At 43.2% G+C, this 19,506-nt stretch overlaps 1 protein-coding gene across 1 annotated transcript; it reads left to right on the top strand.

Annotated features, from left to right (window-relative positions):
• The first annotated feature begins 594 nt into the window (after positions 1-594).
• LRP11 (LDL receptor related protein 11) lies at positions 595-19,213 on the top strand. Its single transcript, XM_066315466.1, has 7 exons — positions 595-1,117; positions 5,948-6,111; positions 8,637-8,778; positions 10,826-10,951; positions 11,666-11,875; positions 17,241-17,342; positions 17,616-19,213. Exons 1-7 carry the CDS (start codon positions 595-597, stop codon positions 17,768-17,770), a joined length of 1,422 nt encoding a protein of 473 aa, XP_066171563.1. The 3' UTR covers positions 17,771-19,213.
• The last annotated feature ends 293 nt before the right edge of the window (positions 19,214-19,506 follow it).

Genomic DNA, 19,506 nt, shown 5'->3' with positions numbered 1-19,506 from the left:
TTGTTGTTTCTTTCTTTGTTTGTTTCCTCAGATTCACAGAACCCCACACAGTTTCAGTGACCGCCACCCAACCCCGATTATTTGCAGGTGTCATCTCCCCGTATGGAACCACAGAATCGTCAAATGACAGAATGTTAAGGGTTTCCACAGAATGGAAGGGACCTTAAAGGTCATCTAATCCCAATTCCAATCCCCCGCTATGGGCTGGGACGCCTTCAGCTGGACTAGATTGCGCAAGGCCTTATCCAATCCGGCCTTGAACACTTTCGGGGATGAGGCATCCACAGCTTCTCTGGGCAGCCTGTTTCAGTGTCTCATCACCCTCACAGCAAAGAATTTCTTTCTAACATTCGTCTTCAAATTCCCCTCCTTCAGTTTGAAGCGCGTCCTCACTCCTCCCCTCAGCGCGGCCCCCGAAGGAATGTCCCTCTGGGGGCGGTGGCGGGGCGGGGCCCGCCGGAGCTGTTCGCGGCGCCGGGTGCTGAGCGCGGCCGCTCCGCCTGGTGCAGCCGGGCGGGGCCGGCGCCTCCCCGCGCCGCGCTCGCTGCGGGAGCCCCGGGGGAGCCGCTGCCGCCGCCGCCGCCGCCCGGGGCCATGGCGGCGCTGGTGCTGCTGCTGCTGGCGGCGCTGGGCGGGCGGGCCGTGCTGCCGGGCGGGCGCTGCGCGGCGCCGCTGGCCGACCTGCGCTCGCAGATCTCGGGCGTGGAGACGCTGCTGGAGGAGTTCCGCCGGCAGCTGCAGCAGGAGGAGCCGGGGCCGCCGGCGACGGCGGGCGGCGGAGGGGGCGGCGGGGAGCGGTGCGGCGGGAGCGGCGGCTTCTCCGCCAGGCCCGACTCCATCATCCGCACCAAGGACTCCATCGCGGCCGGCGCCACCTTCCTGCGGGCGCCCGGCGCCGCGTCGGGCTGGCGGCAGTGCCTGGACGCCTGCTGCGCCGAGCCGCGCTGCACGCTGGCCGTGGTGCAGGGGCCCGCCCGCCCGCGGGGCACGGCGGCCGAGCCGGCTTGCTACCTCTTCAACTGCACGCACCGCGGCCGCCCCGTCTGCCTCTTCGCTCCGCACCGCGGCTACAGCTCCTACAGCCGCCGGACCGCCGGCATCGCCCCGCCGCCCACGGGTAAGCGGCTTGCGGCGCGGGAAGGGCGGCGGGAGATGGCGGCGCGGGGGCGGCGAGGCCGCGGAGCCGCCGATGGCGGGGATCGGGCGCGTCCGTGCGGCTGCCCCGGAGCCGGGAACCCGCTCCCGGGCCCTGGGGCGTCGCCGTGGGAGGACGGGGCGAGGAGAGCCGGGCTGCACCGTGCCGTTCGGCGGGGCTCCCTCGGCCGGGAGAGGCCGTGCCCCTGGGAACCTTACCAACGTGGATAAACGCCTTAAGGGGACGGGGGCTCCAAGGGGATGCTTCCAGGCTCTTTTGGTGGTGCCCAGCAATAGGACAAGAGACAACGGGCAGAAACAGATTCACAGGAAGTTCCAGCTGGACATGAGGAAGAACTTCTTTACTGTGTGGGTCACCACGCACTGGAACAGATTGTCCAGAGAGGTTGTGGAGTCTCCCTCGTTGGCGATACTCGAAAACCGTGTGGACACAATCCTGTGCCCTGTGCTCTGGGCCGACCCTGCCTGAGCAGGGAGGTCGGACCAGATGACCCACTGTGGTTCTTCCTGCCCTGACCCATTCTGTGAGGGCTTTGGGGGTGTTTGGGCCTGGGGGAAGCCGTCCCTCGACCCCTCTGCCTCTGCAGAGCCCTCGGCAGGGCATTGTGCCAGGCAGCTGGTGGCTGGGAGCCAGAGTGGGATGTGCGTGTTCACAGGCCCTGCACTCCCTGGGGAGCCAGAGAAGTCCCAGCTCCCCGGATTGGGAACTGTGCACACAGGGCACCTTGGAAAGCGTGAAGTGCTGGTCCCCTCTATGCCATAACCTGGTGCATAGCCTGAGAGCAAGCACATGCCCTTCCTGAGGCTGCTGTCCAAATGTCATTGCCTAAGACAGCTCCTTACTCACTTAAATCAAGATTTTTCATGCTTAAGAGCTCGAGAGCTAGACTGAAGAAGACAAGGATACCTCACCAGTAGTCCAGATGCAGCAAGGACATTCTCCACAAGCACCTCTGGAAACTAGGCCATATCAAAAGCAGCAGTTTGTTCAACTCTGAAGCATATTTAAGAACAATATAATCCAGAGCAAGCAGCTCTAGATGAAAACAAATCTGGATTTCTAAATTTGGAGTCTGTTTCCTAGCACCTGATTCAAAGGATTTATTTGCCTTTCCCCACCTCCTGTTGTTAAGCAGTCTTCTCTTAATTTTGACTTAATTTCATTATCTCCTTGGACAATACGAATGTCATCTGCATCTTACTCAGTGATAGATCTCGTCTGAAGTAAATTAGTCACTGCATACAACATGAAGAAGTGTTGGTGTGGATGCAAACAGTGCCCAGATGTGCCTGCTGTTGCTTCTCTCTTGGGAGGGGACACCTCAGGCTTGAGGTCCATTCAGTCCTGCATATTTCATGAGAATGTCAATGGGAACCCCCTAGAAATACAAGAGAACAGAGGCTTGATTTGTAGAGGCATTATGATGCCTAAGTATTTTTTGCAAAGTGCATGGGCAGGTAAATTAGAGAGCTGTAAGGAAGGATCTTACAGCAAGAGAGATGAGGCAAGCTTAAGGTACCAGAAAAACCCAAAGTATGGTTTTGACATTTTCAACAGGAGGAGTATTAATTCCACAGTATTAAATCAAAGTTGCACAGAATTAGGCTTCGTTTTGAACTGCCTTAATTCTATTAAGCCTGGAACTAATTTAGAGTGCAATATAAATAATATATTGTACAAATGATGCTCTGTCTATTAGAAATCTTGAATTTCGTGAATTCTGGAGTTCTTAAATGTTTTGCCTTTTTGGCAGCTTTTCTGACTTGCACTAGATTTGCAAGGCAATTTCAGTTTCTAGTCTGTAAATTGCTCAGTGTCCTGTTGGTTTTATTTAAAAATCTGCCTTGTGGGTGATAGTGGTATTGGAAACAGGGGATTATGATTTCTTAATGCAATTACACTGGAGCTGAAGCAAAGCCACAAAGGAGAATGAACTTTTATTCAAACATCTGTCAGATGTGACGCAGACCAGGAGAGAGAAAATTAAGATTGAATTATATTGCTCTGATGTTTTGTTACCAGTGCATTCTTGAATTGCATTGAGAAAACAATCTGCACAGCAGGATGATGAAGGCACATCTCTTTTCGCTTCTGTCTTGAATGAGTTTAGGAAATACAGGAAAGAAATTTTCATTTCAAGGTTTTTTTCCATGAGGGGATCACATTTTATCACACTTTTTTATTTTATTTTATTTTATTTTATTTTATTTTTATTTTTTTTTATTTTATTATATTTTATTTCTGAGTACTTTGTTCTTGAGTCTTCCACTCTTTTCTTTCTAATAATACCAAACCAACATTTACCCACAGATGTGGTGCCCTCATAATTCCAAAATATTTCTGTGCATTGGGATACAGTGATCTCTAAGATCACTAGTGGTGAGCAATGGGAGAATTCAACATCCAGGTAAACCAATACCAAACACATTCAGGGGTTGGCAGTGAAATAGCCTTTTATAACAAAGCCTTCGTTCAGAAATCTAGGTGAAAGCTTCATTATTGACCGGAGAAGTCTGTATAAAGGATGGAGGGAGCAGAATAAATAAAACTCAGGATAAAAAAAAAAAAAAAAAAAAAAAAAAAAAAAAAAAAAAAGCCTGTTGTGTTCACTCCCAAAGAAAAAAGTGCTTCATCCCTTTTTCTGGAAAGCAGCCAGCTGCAGCATCTCAGACTGTTGACATGGTGTTTCAGTTCCATATTGCTTATTTACATTCAGCTTAAATGCAAGTTGAAAACAGAAGTTAAGAGATGATTTTTCTGCTGACTTGTGGCCGGTAGTGCTTTAATCCTACAAGCGGTGGTTGCAAGTGGCTCCTTCGAGTATGCCTCCAATGAGTTTACCTCCTTGGTTTTTTATGCTGAGTTCTTATTCCCCAGATTTGGAGGGGTTTCACTCTCTAAGGATCATGTATTCCATTGCTTTAAACTTTGCTGTGGAAAAAGAATCTTCAGCTCAATAGGCTGTTTCCTCCCATGCAATAATATGTCTCTGTCAGGCCAAATTTTCCTTTTCGCCATAGATTTACCTTTCTGAAGATGATCTAGTGGGTTACAAGCAAAGGGTGGTGCCTCCATCCTTTGGGACCAGAGGTCTGTGTGGTCCCTTACTCACCTTTAACAGAGGGCTGGCATGAATTTCTGCGCCTGACTCAATGTGAAGTGGTCCTTCCTTTGCAACTCTTGCTGCTGGAGTATAAAGTTAGTCCAGGAAGAGAGTATCCTTATTCCTTAGGGGAAGTGGGGCTTGTCTCTGCCCCTGCAGGGCATTGATGAAGTCATTTAAACCAGACAGGTGACATGAAACCCATTTCCAGGGTAGAAGCAGAAGACTGGGCTGTGCTCTTTGAGACTCAGGTCAGTCTCTTTTTGACAGTTATTTGTAAAGTAAGTAATTGTGTGAAGACTGCAAGTAACTCATTTTTATCAAATGAAAGTTAGTTTTGGGAGTTTATTAGCAATGAGTTTGGGGGGTTTTTTGCACTTGAATGTTGCTTTTTTAAACGAAGTTTGTTTTGAAGCGCGAGTGTATACGAATTAGGCAAAGCTTCTTTTGTCATCAGATGAATGAGAACCGTTTCATACTTTCTATTATTAGACCTGGGCTTAGTTATTTGTATGTGTTCCTAACTTCAGGCATTTGCCTTGGGATTTTCTATGCCTGACCCATTACTGAAAAAGACACAAAATAAGAATTTTGCTGTTCAGTCAGAGATAAACAGCTGTCCCACTGCTCCCATGAGCTCCAGGGCTTCAAGCACATTTGTGATACTGTTGAAGAGTACATGCAAGGAAGATTCCCCTCACTGTTCCCCTCCTTGTGCAGCCCTGCCCATACAGAGTACAGTCACAACCTTGATTTCAGTAATTGCTCTTCGGAGCGTGATACCAATATCCTTTACAGGGTATCATTTGCAGAGGTTGAAGAGCAGAGAGCACTCTGGCACTTCAGGGTGCCCAGAAAAAGAATGAAACTTGAGTGGGGAAGTGTAGAAAGATACAATCTTGTGGCCAGAGTTGTCAAATACTAACTTGTAGAACCAGATTTTTTATCCCTCTCTTCCCTGCCTGAAGGTTGCAGAACAAATGACTTAAACCACTTCTGACAGGCTGCGTCACCTTACAGAACTTGACTTTTGTTAGTCTAACCCAAAAGCTTGTGATCTGATTAGCACTCACAATTTTAATCAATAAGGATTGTACTTTGAATATAGCAAAATGCTATAAATCTGAAATATTCTGAAAATCAAGCTTTCAAAGTCTTAAATGAGGCACTTAAAATTGGTAGTCTCTGATGATTTTTAATCACATGCACTGCTTCATCATGTGCCACCTTATGCTAAATAAGTCTTTCATTCCTATAATGATGTATTATAAATTGGGACTAGAAGCCTATCCAATTATGCAGAGTAATATGAAAGGTATAGAAGAGGTTCTGTAACCGCCGTCTGTATGTAAGTCATATTTAAACCTATTTTCCTTAGTTCAGATTTAAAAAGTACACTGATGCTAATAATCTTGTTTGTTGTATTGCTGAAACACCCAGGTACCTAGAGAGGTTTTCTATGTCGTGTGCCTCTACTGTTAATTACTGAAGCCATCATAGGACAATTAACTAAAATTGAAGCAGGTACTCCTTTGCCTAACAAAGTGTGCGCTAATGAACATGTTCCTCTTTCAGGAAGTTGCACAGAGGTGAAACAAGATGTTAACCAAGAAAAAAATAGTGTTTTTTATAAATAATCACTCAACCTCCCCTCATAAATAATTGATCTTCTCCCCTTTTTATTGAAGAAGAAGAATACGATGAGCCTCCACAGTGTAAGGCGGGCCAAGACCTTGTGCTGCAGTCACCTGTGGACTGGGTGCTCTTGGATGGCCGAGAAAGCTCCGATGACCACGGAATTGTGCACTATGAGTGGGCACTGCTGCAGGGCGACTCATCAGTTGAAATGCAGGTACATGGGCAGCCCCCCTTGTGCCCTGTTACTTCCAGATTGTTGTGTTCAAGTTTTAAATGTACAGCTAAAAATATTAAATATATTCATATCTGTCTACCAGGCACCAAAATTAGGATGCCTGCACAGCTTTACCATTTTTTTCCACAGAAATGTAGATCAGCCTAGGTTGGAAAGGAACTTAAAAGATCATCTGGTCCAACCGTTTGTGGGACAAGAAGCCTCAATGAGATTATTTTATCTGTCCAATCCCATCTTGAAGACCTCCAGTGAAGGAGACTACACTGTGTCCCAGGGTAGTTCCAGTGATTATTTCTAGTGGCTTACACAGTTAATCTCTATCCTGGATGGCGTGGGACAGCCAGCAGCAAACAACTGTATTTGAGCTCTGCTTTATTTCTACTCACTGCACTTGGTTTTCAGCTTCTGTCACCCCAGTTAGAGACCCCTCAGTAACTGAGTTACTAAAAATAACAAGGAATTTTCACCAACAGTCTCCGGTCAGTGCTTATGGAGAAGGTACAAAGAAACATGATGAAGACCTTATGAGAGATTTTATCCATATGTTTTCTTATGCACTTTGGTTTCAAATTCAAATTACCCATGAAGAAAGGGATTCTTCATTTTAGTCTTTTTTGTGAATGCTCTAGGATCAGCAGAAAAAGAAAGAAAAAATGTTTCAGATCCACAGACTCTACTCATAGTCTGTTCACAGCCCACAGCATCCAGGGCACACTGGGAACTCCACCTAGATGTAGAAGGATATGCAGAGGTGAGAGAGTGTGAACCAAAATGAATCTTTAAGAATAGTTGCTAAATATCATCCAGATAAAAAGGAACACTTTGTTATCAAAGACTTGTTAATCTGACCTCTTGCAGCATTATTTTCCTTACAGAGCAATTAAATACCTTTTAAATTAGTCTGTGATTTAGTAACATACAGTAAAACAAAAATTAGAATTTAATAAAAACATTTAAAGTTTATATTTTTAATATTACTTAAAGTCACCTTATAAAATATAGACAAGTCTTATATCCTTTCAAACTTGTAAATTCACATTAACCTTGGTGGCTTCTTTGTATTTGTTAACAGAAGATGAATTTGACACACATTTATGCTTAAATAAATACTTTTCCATTGTGTTCAAATGAGTAGGGATTTCTCCTACAGATATGTACCCTGGTGATTAGCCATGATAATTTCAATTTTAGAGTTGAATTAATAACTGTGATTTTTTTTTTCTTGCATTCTTCAGTTGATGTCTTTAGCGCTTTGGTTTCTGCCCTGAAGTTACTGGATTTCATGTCATTTATTCTTTGAGAATAATGTATGAATCCATAGCTACAAGGGAGAATGGGAGTGTGTTTAAATAAGATAAAAGGCAGCTGGTACATTGCTCTTAGGTAGCAAAGAATAAATAGAAGGCATAGGAGGGGGAAGGACTGCTATAAAGAGATCTTATCATATTGTAGAAGGAAGCCTTTTTTTTTTTTTTTTTTTTTTTTTTTTTTTCCTATTGTGACTGATTATTGCTTTTTTAGACAATTTGCTTCTCTGATTGCTACCCCCTCTCTGTAGCTGCACACCTCCTGGACACTTAGGGATGGTAATGGGTTGGGTTTTTTTAAAATGCTGTTTATCTATTTCAAGCCAAAGTTTCTGTGTAAGCAGATACAGGCCAGCATTCTTCAGGGCAGCATGAAAATATAAAGGAAAGCACAGAGGTCACTGGGAGGAGTGGTGGAGTATTCAGAAGTCAGTGGCATTTCTCTGTCTCTGCATGGGGAAGAGACTTGGGCTCCATGGCTCATGAGCTTTAAATACCACATTTGCTTTCCCAGCAGTCATAGTGAACAACAGCAGATGTTTTTTTAGAGAATAATAATTTCTTTAACACACTAAAGAATAAAATTCTAAGGGGTCATATGCTCCATCAGGAGGTACTCAACAGTCTGATCAGGTAACTGAGTGCATTCATGTAAATAGAAAAAGAAAGAAATTTCAGTTAGGAAATATTCTCACAGAGAGAAAAAATGTGTTTATCAATACACTCTTCTATAATACACTCTTCTATAGAAGGTCTAGGACTCTTAATACCATATTTATTAAAAATTCTTGTTTTCTTTCAAGCATGAAAATTTATTTCTTTGAATCCATGTTATATTGTCTACAGACTAACTTGATAAAGAGCAAAAGGCCAATATTTTACTGCCTATCCTCTAAAATTACATTTCCCATTACTTAAAAATTAAGTTAAATGTATGTGACCATTTGATCTCCATTTGTGTGCTGAGATCCACAGCTCCAGGTAACTGAGTAGATCATGAAAACACTACCTGAATGTTGTGGGATTTTTTGGAAGCAAAAATAAAAGAGATTGAACGTGCCATGCTGAAATACATGCTTGAATAGGCTGACTAGACTGCAGGAAGTATTTAATCTGCATGATGAGCTCCTTATTCCTGGAAGGTCGTGGATGGATCCATTGTACCAATATGTTTTTTTACTGTGTGCCTTCACTCAGGTTCCACAGCCAGGAACACTGAAGCTGTCCCACATGCACGAGGGCGGGTACATTTTCCAGCTAACAGTGACAGACACCGCAGGTCAGCGGAGCTCTGACAACGTCTCTGTGACCATTCTGCCCATGGTTCATTCCGCAGCAGGTGAGAAAAGGGCTGGAGCTGTTGCCTCCATGACACCCAGGGTATGGTATTCAGAGCAGAGCAAGGGTCTTGGTAAAGGTAAAAACGTTATTCTCCATTTTCAGTGTTTTATTTTGCCCTTGTTCATTACATAATGACATCTCCTTAAGCTTTGAATCACTTGTTCAAAGTGAGGAAACAAGCAAGCAAGCATCACTTGCCTGTTAGAGCAATAATACTTTCAGGCACTGAGCATTTGTCCTTCTATTACTAATAAGCATGCAGGGTTGGAAGAGTGAAGTGTTGGCACAGGTATCAGGTGCATTGTAACAGTCAGATGATGTGGGCAACATGACAGGGCTTTACTGTAGGGAAGACCCAGTTAAAATTACTTAATAGTATGTTTGAGGAAGACTAATAATAATACTGACCTCCATCTGTAGTCTGAAAGTTGGCGTGTTTTTTTTTTGTTTGTTTGTTTGTTTTAATACATTTAAGTTTTTCTGTCTGATGGTTGTTATCGAAGCCCTATGCTACCGGGGAAGCTGAAACTGGAACTAACCTGTCATTTTTAAACTCTGAGCTTCAAAAACATGTAAAAAGCTTAAAAGGTAGAAAAAATAAGTTAGATTTCAGTGGCTGTCAGTCCTGCTCTTAAGTGTAATAACTTCTAATTACATTGTAATTAACAAGTTGCTAGTGCTGATCTGCTGCTCTGGCACAAAGTAAAATAGCATTATCACCATGTTCAGCAGAACCAGTGAAAATCTTGCTCTGAATCAGCACAATATCTCTGTGTGAGAGGGTAGTGGCAATAAGCTGTTATTACAAAAAAAATCTGCTTAATTACTGCCTGTATTCCAGTAATGGATGATAGAGTTGTATTCATTAATGTTTAATTCAGCTAAAGCAGAGAGATTTGCTGGTTTGTTTATTTGCTGCTGTGGCTATCTGGGGTGCTTTTTGTGTGGAGCACATAGGGGATTTGCTGTCTTTTTTATTTTTCTAATTCTCCAGCTATGTTAGCAATTCAAGTGCTACTGCTATAGCTAAACCAGTTCCTGATGCCTTAATACATGCAAGATCATTGCTGCTATTAGTACTGAAGTTCAGGAGATGCATTTTCAGATTTTAGGGATTTTAAACAGTTGTCTGCACTCCTGGCATCCTTCCCTTAGCTTGGTGCAGCGTTTGGTAAACAGCAGGATAACAACCAAAGGCTGTGACTCCCTTATGCAAATTGATTTGCTCTTACAACACTAATCAAGCACTGAACTGGATAGTGCTTTACAAAGTGATGAACTGCACTGCTGTTGGAAAGACAAAAGCACAGATGTAAACGCTTGATACAGAATCAGAATGGGAAAGCTTTGAGTATGCAAAATGGAACATCCAGGAATACTCTCCATTTCCACGGGAATCTAAATGTTACAGCAGGCAGCAGTCAATTCTTTCTGGTGAAAGTAATTTGTGAGAATGTGACCTAGTCCTATTCTGGTCTGTGCTGTATTGAAGTCACTAGTTTGCTGATGTCAATAAATGATGAGCATTCTTTAAGTATTTTAATGAGGTTGCAGAAAATATAACATAAAAGATCCATATAGTCCAAATGTGTGCATGTAAAACAACATACTGGTGTTGAATGGATGTGTAAGAGAAGTTACGTGTTGGAGGGATGCAATTACAGCCACAGAGATTTCATTTATTTATTTTCCGGACTGTCCTGCATCTTCTAAGCCTAGGAAGATCCCCTTTCAGCTTAGGCCAGCAGAATTCAAAGCACTGTAAGGGTGCTGCACAAGGTGTAAGGTGCAACAACCTCCAGGTTGAGTATTCCTGTAATAAAGACATTGCCAGGCTAGAGAGGAAGGTGCCAGGAGCAGCTATTGCCTGTATTTGCTTCTGTGTCACTATGATGTCACACAGCTGAGTCTGGACTTTCTTGTTCATGGTGCTTCTTGGCATAATGTGGTTTTTCTTTTTCCTCTGTGCTGCAGATTTCAGGCACTGACTCAGTATTTACCACTTGGATTTCTCTTTTGGTAATTTGGGAATTGTTTCTCAACAGCCTGTGTTGGGGTTTGCTCTCGCTACCAGTTTATCTGTGATGATGGCTGCTGCATTGACATCACGTTTGCGTGTGATGGTGTAAGACAGTGTCCTGATGGATCAGACGAGACTTTCTGCCAGAATCGTAAGTGTGCTGGGCCACGGTGGCACAGAAGACTGTGAAAGTAATCACAGCCTCAATCACCAAAGGGAGATGATGCTGCTTCTGTGGCCTGTCTCCCTGTGAGCAAGCAGTTTGCTCCCAGCCTTTCACTGGAATTAGCAAATGGGAAGGTTTAATATCCTCACCATATTCAGGTGCTCAGAAGTTTTCTTCAAAGCATATTAAAATTGTCAAGGGTCCCTAAGGGACAGATTTTGTGTTCAGCAGTTAAAATACAGGTTTTGCCCTTGCATGATGATTCTGGAAACAGGAACCATGGTCTCTGTCTCAAAGGGTATCTCAGAGGTACCCTTCACAGTGCTGTTTGACACCTTGCAAGAGTCTGAAACACTGTGGACACGCAAGGGAACCAGTTGATTCACCATCATGCTGTTTGTTTTCGTTAGTCATCCCTCAGAATGTGCCCATGCTCACCTAAGTGAACCAAACCCATCAGAGGGTGAATGGCCACAATGGCTAACCACTCTTTCATGATATTTTAGTTGCTGGATTTCACTGTAGAGATAATGGGTGTACTCTTGTGAGCAAGTGTTAGGTATCTGTGACTCACATTTCATCATTTGTGTGAACCTGAGGAAGTTGTTTACTCTGCCTTAAGGCCCATCTTGGACAGACTTCCCTAAGAACTCTTCCAGTCCCTTCAACATTGTACAAAATTTTCGTTTCTGTTTACAGTCAGCTTGGGTCGGAAGACAGTGACACATGCAGCTCTTGGCACCACCCAGCAAAGGACTGCAGGACTGACTGAAAACATAGAGGAAAACTCTGCAGAGAACACCCTGAAAGCCACTGCCAGAAATCAGCCACTTCTCCCAGTAGATGCAGACATGTCTAACCAATCGCTTTCTCAGGGACCAAAGAAACAAATCAGTGGATTTGTGCCAGGTAAGAATTGAATCAACTTCAATATATCCTTCTCCTTAAAGATAGGAATTGTCTTGCACCTTAAATTTAATTTAAATGTCTTTTGATGCCTGGCGAAAAAAAACTTCAAATGTAAATAAATACAAGAAAAAAAAATCAAAAATGTAAATAAATACAAAAGAAACCTGCAAAAAGAAAGTTAAAATGTAGGAATGCTAGGGAAATAATAAAGATCAAAATGTGCAGTGAACTAAATAAAAATTCTGCCACAGGTTCAGCTGTGTAGGCTGATGTATTAAGGCTCTTTAAATCTGCAGGGGAGTACTTCAGGAGAACATAATAAAGTACTGTTCAGCTTGGGTGAGAGTAATTGGTTTTCTCCTGGCATTAAGCATTACTTCTCTCTCTCTCTTTTTTTTTTTTTTTTTTCCTGGACTAATATCTTTACTATTATTGGCATTTTTTTTCCTGAACTCCATCTCCAGGGCAGGAGAAGTCTTTCATCACTGTATAAGTCTCAGACTTTGGTAACAAGTTACCTCAGGTGTCCATGTACAGGTCTTCAGTATTGTTCTGCACAGTGGCTGCAAGCCTATAGTGAGTCATTGTGTGATGTTACAGGCAGATCCCCAACCTTGGCCTTGGTAAAGCTCCAGAAGCTGCAATGAAATTGATGTGTCTTTTAAGGTTCATGCTGATTAATTAAAATGATCTGAAATGGCAATTATATAAAAGCAAAACTGTGTGCACAGAGCCTAAATTCAGTACAAACTCCCCACTTTTATTTCTTCATGGTTTAGACTGGTTCATGTGCCTCAAGACACATCTATTTATAACCAGCTTTATTTTCCAGGTACAACTGAACAGTGCTCAGTGCCCTCTGCTGTCGACTCTGGAAAAGGGCACTGCCCTGGTTGGCACCTGGACATTCCGTCAAGGTGCTTGTACTTAATCTGTGGAGTGCAGAAGGAGTGAAAACTCTGCAAAGGGAACACTGTGAACACTCTGCAAAGGGAGGGAAAACAATGTTCCCAAGAACTTGATGGACTCAATGAATGTGCAGGGGCTGACAGCAAATTCCTGTCCCAAATGTTTTCCACTTTTCTGGCAGTATAGATGACCTCTAGATAATTCCTCACTGCTGACTAAAATTCTGAAGTCTGCTTCAAACCCTTTTCACTCACAGAGTCTTGAGTGACATCTGATATAGGGCCACCCAAACTAAACATCAAACTTCCATAGGACTTTGCACATTCCAGTGGGAAGTCAGCTGCTAAGTAGGTCTCAAAAATCATTTGGCTTGTGAATCCAGGCATAAAACCAGAACTGAGGTCACCACCTATAGCAGCTGATAATCAAGGATTATAATGAAGTACAATGCAGAAGCATTTTTGCATAATTATTTTCTGTGTTTACCCATTGCACAGTAACTTACTTGCACTAGTTTTGCTCTAAAGGTAGCCTTTTGCACAGCAGTACACAAGCAAAGAAAAAGATTCTTAGAAAACTAAAGAAATGTGATGGGGTTTCAGTGATTAGTGTACTATCAGTATCTGCTGTAATCTTCTAATTTTCAACAGGCAGGATTCCAAGCTGTTTTAATTCTTGTGGGTTTAATATTTCTCTCTTGACAGGGCTCAGTCAAAATTTAATTTTAGGTGCTTAATAATTTCCCTGGAATAGAAGGATCCGATCTTTACTGATCCAGGAGCCAAATACTTCTAACCAAAAAAAAGCAATGAACAGCGAGGTTTAAAATTGCCTACAGATCAATTCCAGTTAGGGTGCATGGGGTGGGATGTGAAGAGGTGCTAGGTAGATGCTAGGTACATGGGTCTGAAGGGCAGCTGCCAAAAACTGCTCTGCCAAAACCTGCTCTGAGCTGCTGTCTTCTCCTGCAGACGCTGGAACTTCACGGAGTCCCATGCTGTATGTTCATGATTCACAAAGGTCCACAGAGGCTCAAGTTCTGCCCCACTGGGAAGCACCACAGTCTTTATGGGGTTGAAGAGACAGGCATCTAACCTGTTCCTTAAAATCCACCCAGATCCATTAATTAGACTTCCCTCCACCACTGCCATCTCAAGGAGGTTACAGACCAAATCTAATAATTATGTGATATAAAAATGAGAGACAGAGAAATGCTGGAGCAGCTCCATGAAGCTTATCTGGAAACGTGTCCAGGAGGGCAATAATAATGCTAGATGCATTTTTGAGGAGAGGTAAGCAATGCTGAGCAGAAATCATACCAGCAGCCTCAAAAGTTCAGCAATTCCACTGGCAGAAATACTGTTCTGGGAGAGATTGTCTCCTGCTGCTGGTGCCAAGGTAGAACTTCTGCCTCTGAATCACTGTAAAGGTCTTTGTTGGACCAAGGCAATAATGTTCTTGTTGGCCTGGATCTGACATTGCAAACATCCAGGCTTCTTAGATACTATTTTACATACATTTTGAAAATAAGCTTTAGTGGTTTTAATGTCACTATGGTGAAAAGCTGTCTACTTAAGATACATATTAAGGGATATGTGCCTTTACAGTGGCAGCACAGGTTCCAGCTTTTCACTTGCAAGTGCTCCATTCAGGGCCACATTTTTCCTAATTCTCAGCTGACAGTTTCAGATCATCACAGAAAAACAATCCAGGAAGGAAAACATAATGCTCTTAAATCCAGTTACTGCAAGGCAGAGTAAGTGGTTTTACCTACTGGAGACAGCATGTGGCACATTCCAGCTGGCTGCTAGACTTGATGCTTGATACAGGAGCTTTCAGTTGATTTTCAAAGAAGAGTAGTTTTTCCTAAGATACTGTAGGACTGGGGAGTTCATTTGTTTTCTTTTTTACATTTGTTTTTTTATGAGTGGTGGCTAAAGTACTGGTAAAGACACATCTGTTCTGCTACTTACCTCTCCATAAACTGCCTTCATCTCTGAGAATTCAATAAAGATGTCTAATAAAGGGACTTCCTTGTCAAGTATGACCAAATATATCTTTCCTCCTTTCTCCAAAGGAGCTGGGCAAAATTGTAATGTTTTGGATTGTGAGTTCCTGGCAGCAGATACATGAGCTTTCTACCTATGAGGGTGATACTAGGAGAACTTTTTTCCAGAATCCATTTTCTCTTAATAGTTTCCCTTTTCCAAATTTCTTTAACCTTCCTTACATGGCCCTTCATGCTGCACTCTGACTTGATACAAACTTTTTAAGGATTTACATTGAAGTATGAAAATATGCAAGTCCAAGTTAAGGACTGTTTAAAACAACTGCCTGACCTAACAGGACGTATTCACAGTAAAGAGAAAAAAACACAACCAACCAAAACAGAACCCGAAAATCATTGATTGTTTTCAATGGGTAAATCTTGTTCTGCACTCCCGCTATTTCAATGGGATTCCTCTACAGCAGGGCAAGTCCAGGGGAACACCAAGTCTGGCTTTGAGATATCCCCCTCAAACACTCGGGGCACTGAGTCTTCTGCAACAGACTCATGGTCTACTTTTGCCCAAGCTGAAAGGCCAGACATTTTCTTTCAAAGTCAGGAGTGGATGCAGGAAGAGGCATTTGATGTCAATAAGAGAGTCCTTTCTCTCTCTGCAGACGTGTCTCCATGGTAGTAAAGTTACCCAGACTGCATCTCCTGCAAAGGCCAGCACAGCATTTCTGCATGGCTGCCTCCAAGTAGCCCCAGTGTCCTTCTCCAGGGAAATTCTTAAGCCCAGCTGCATATTCTGGCACTCCTGAACTTGCAAGTGAATATAGAGAACATTGAGTAGCAGCACAGCACTCTGGAGTGAGCAGGGCTGGTTTCTAAGCAGCAGTGGCAAGTAGCAAACAGGATCATGTAGCCAGGTTTAATTCACGAGCAGCCTGATGATTTGCACTCTCGAGCACAGCCAGCCCAAGTGTATAAATCACCATAACAGCTTTGCATTCCCCTGGCACAGGGTCTCTGCCTCTCCCAGGCTGCCCGTGCAGTGCTTTTCTGGGCTGGGATTACAACATTTGACTGACTGCCCAAGCCTTTGTCATGTTTTTACTGCGGAGGCACTCAGAGCAGTAGCTGTAACCTAGATCTGTAATTTAGGGTAATTGGAAAGGGCTGTAAATGGCAATTTCCTCGGAATGGACTAGAAAATCAAGAGAAAGTGAAAACCAAATTAAACCCATGTAAAATGCTTTATGCCAGGCTCCTAAACTTCTTTGGGGAAATTACTCTTTGTGTTCTAAAGATAACAGATAAGATATTGAGCAGCATTGACTCTGATAGTCTCTCCAGTCATGTAAGAACAGCCACAAGTCCTAGCAAAACCCTACAAGCTTTACTGAAAGCATTCTATTCTTTCTACCCTTCCAAAAATTTCCCACTAAACTTCTCTCCATATTTGCCAAATTTCTTTACAAGCAGTTGACTTAAATATTCCCTTTACTTAAATGGCAGGGAAACAAATTTCTAAAACAGGCATTTAGATTCAAGCTCTTCAAAAGAGTTGATGTCTTTTGGGTATTTCCAAAATAAAGACAAATATTCATTTAGTTTAATTCAGGAAAAACAGAAGGAGAAAACAGCTGCTGGTTTTGGTGTCAGTTACATTCAGGTGGTCTTGCTCATCTTTGATATCATACAGGTATTTTAAGGGCATTACATTTACTCTTAGGGTTTTTTCAACCCCAATCTACATACCAGGACAACATCAGGGGCCCCAATGAGGAGAGGACAGTGGCTTGTTTCTGCAGCATTCCCTGTGGGTGTTTGTGCAACCCCAGCCAAAATGGCAGGGCAGTAAAGCTGTAGACTGGGTGGCTGTATTCTGCCTTGGAGTGGGGACATTAACATGGACTTTCATGACAGTACCAATGATAAAATTTAAGCTTTAATTAGCAGTCGTGTGCATTTGCTGCTGCCACTGCCAGGGACACCTTCTGCAGCTCTTTAGAGCTGGTGGTGGTGGGTGGGACTTACACAGAGTGCACGTTCCAAGCTAATTGACTTAAACACTTCCTTAGCACCCACCACTATATGTAATTCCAATTACAACATTTCACATTCATATTCTACAGATCTTTTAGCATAGTGTGTTTCTGCTATCTCTGTCACAGTTCTGAAGGCTGCCAGTAAATATATCACAGCACTGTCAAAGTGCCCTTGCTTTTGGTTGAAATGAATTGTGGTTTGGGATTTTACCCAGTTTGGGGTAAAATTGAATTTAAATTTTAGCTTTAGTTTCACATAATTTCAAAAATTCAAGTTATACAGTCAAAGTTCTTAAACTGTCCTTTTGTTGGTTTTTTCCCCCTAAGTTTAAGCACTTCACATTATTTAATACTGGTGGATAAGACTTCCTGTGTCACTGAACTGCAATATTTATTTATCTTGTTTGATTTTGTGCAGATAACAGTTCCTCAGGGAAAAGAACAGATGATAAAAATGGGGATGGCATAATGATGCCAAAGAGAGATCAGCTTGGAGGTGGTCGCCCAGTCCCAGAAACAGGTAAGAACAACCCTGTGAATTAATTTTGAATTACATCAGTTTTTCAGTCAGGTGCTATAGACACAGATAAAGTGGTCAAGAATTGAATAATGTACTTACATATTATGAGCTGTCTCTAACACGATCACACAGCTTAGTTTCATAGTATGAGTTGTCCAAATTACTATCATCTAAGTGATAGTCTAGCTGCATTTTTAAAGAAAAAATTCAGGTTTTCTCTACCAGCATCTCACTGTGTTAAATAAAATGTACTTTCTCTTAACCTCATTGTAGGTGCTGTGTTACCCTTAGCCTTAGGCTTGGCAATCACTGCTTTGCTGCTGCTTATGGTTGCTTGCAGACTGCGCTTAGTGAAACAGAAGCTCAAAAAAGCTCGACCCATTACATCTGAAGAGTCTGATTACCTCATCAATGGGATGTATCTCTAAAAACTGGATTTGGGTCAGTTGTTTTCTCCCCTTTCTCCTGTGTCCATGAATCTCTGCCACTATAAAAGGACCAAAATCCTTAGTTTATATTCAAGTTTAGAAAAACTTATGAGATGAAGAACATACTCTTCCCCTTTGGTGATAATATAAAACGTGGGTAGATGTCCTTGCTCAGAAAATAAGAAACATTCAGGCTCCAGAGAGTAGCTCCAGTTGATTGTTGTGCAGAAGACCACTGCAAGGTGGGGAGACCCCAAACTGGATGTAGGGTGCCCTTGCCATCCCCACAGCAGTTGGGGTCTCAGCCAGGGCTGAGTGCACCCCAGGGTCCAGGCACTGGAGCAGCCAAGGCTCCACAGCCCAGCTGTGTTGGCCAAGGTGTGGGGGGAGGCCTGTGCCGCTTTGCTCTTCTCAGTTCTGCCACCACTGTGGAGACTGGGATGCTCCAGCCGACATGTTCCTTCACCATCCAGCAGAGACCAGTTGTGTTCGTTCCACCTGATGCATTGGGAGCATTTTCATTAAAGAATGTGTCTTGATTTGCTAATTAAAAGCAATCACTATCCAAGCACCAGCTTTTGAAAAGAAAATTGAGATTTAATGAAGAAAGCATCTTATTTTCACTTGGTTTAGACCACTGTGTTGCTAGCAGACAGCTGTGCTTCCTAAACGCTGAAATGAAAAAATGCAGCTCCCCAGCAGATGAGCTTGGACTTCCCAGTGCTTAACAGCAGTTGTGTACTGCTGCCTAAGGAAGCTGTGGATGCCCCATCACTGGCAGTGTTCAAGACCAGGCCGGATGGAGCCCTGAGCAACCTGTTCTAGTGGAAGGTGTCCCTGCTCATGGCAGGGGGGCTGGAGCTAAATGATCTTTAAGGTCCTTTCCAACCCAAACCCCTTTACGATTCTGTGTACAATCCCAGAGCTGTGTCTCTCCCCAGAGCTCAGGGCTTGTCCAGCCTTTTCCACATCCAGCCCACCACCCTCCCACAGTGTGAGAATGCAGCACACAGCCATTTCTACCCAAGATGCCAGAGTGTAGGATACCTGCTGGTTATCCCCTAGCTCCCTGCAAAGCTTGAAAGCTTCGGTGATCTGCCCTCACCCCAGAAAAATTCTCATAGAATTAGAGCAAGTAATTGATATGTGTGAGTGAACTGCAGATGTGTTACCAGTAAAATGTGTACAGTACATGTTATATATACCTATATATATACATACACACACTGTGCTGTCTGTCTTGTTTGGGTGTCCAAGGATGTCACATTCCTCATGGGTCTCAATAAAACCAGAGTCAAATGAGGCATGCATCATTTTGTATGTTGTCTTTTTGTACTTCAGTAACTTTGAGTCAGCAAGAATATTGCCATGGTACACAAATAGTTCTTCAAGTAATTTGTTCTTGATTTCTTTATGTAAAATAGCTCTAATAAACCAATTCTATTCTTATATTTATTGCATTGTCTTTCGTTTCCATTGCCAGCTCAGTTTTGTGCTACAAGACTGCATCATGGGAGCAGACAGAAATACATTTCTCCTTTCTGTCAAACAGCCTTATAAGAAGCTGTATTCCAGTGTGGGGGGAGTTGATGAGATACTTGTTTCAGGGAAACAGAGAAGGACAGGGCACCTACCTGTGTGAGCTCTCTCTCGAGCAGTGCTTGAGCTGAGCAGGACAGCAGTTGTAGAGCTGGCTGTGCCAACCACTCAGGGAATCTGGTTGCCAGTGCTCCTTG

The sequence above is a fragment of the Sylvia atricapilla genome, chromosome 3, assembly GCF_009819655.1.
Source record: "Sylvia atricapilla isolate bSylAtr1 chromosome 3, bSylAtr1.pri, whole genome shotgun sequence".
In the NCBI taxonomy this organism is placed as follows: Eukaryota; Metazoa; Chordata; class Aves; order Passeriformes; family Sylviidae; genus Sylvia; species Sylvia atricapilla.
Note: the sequence above shows the minus strand (reverse complement) of the source record. Positions and strands in the feature narration are given on the sequence as shown.

Bases quoted from the DNA above. Each gene is read 5' to 3' on its own strand.
- LRP11 (XM_066315466.1), top strand. From the start codon at position 595: ATGGCGGCGCTGGTGCTGCTGCTGCTGGCGGCGCTGGGCGGGCGGGCC. The intron at 1,118-5,947 runs GTAAGCGGCTTG...TTTTTATTGAAG, and splicing joins CATCGCCCCGCCGCCCACGG to AAGAAGAATACGATGAGCCT. The intron at 6,112-8,636 runs GTACATGGGCAG...GCCTTCACTCAG, and splicing joins ACTCATCAGTTGAAATGCAG to GTTCCACAGCCAGGAACACT.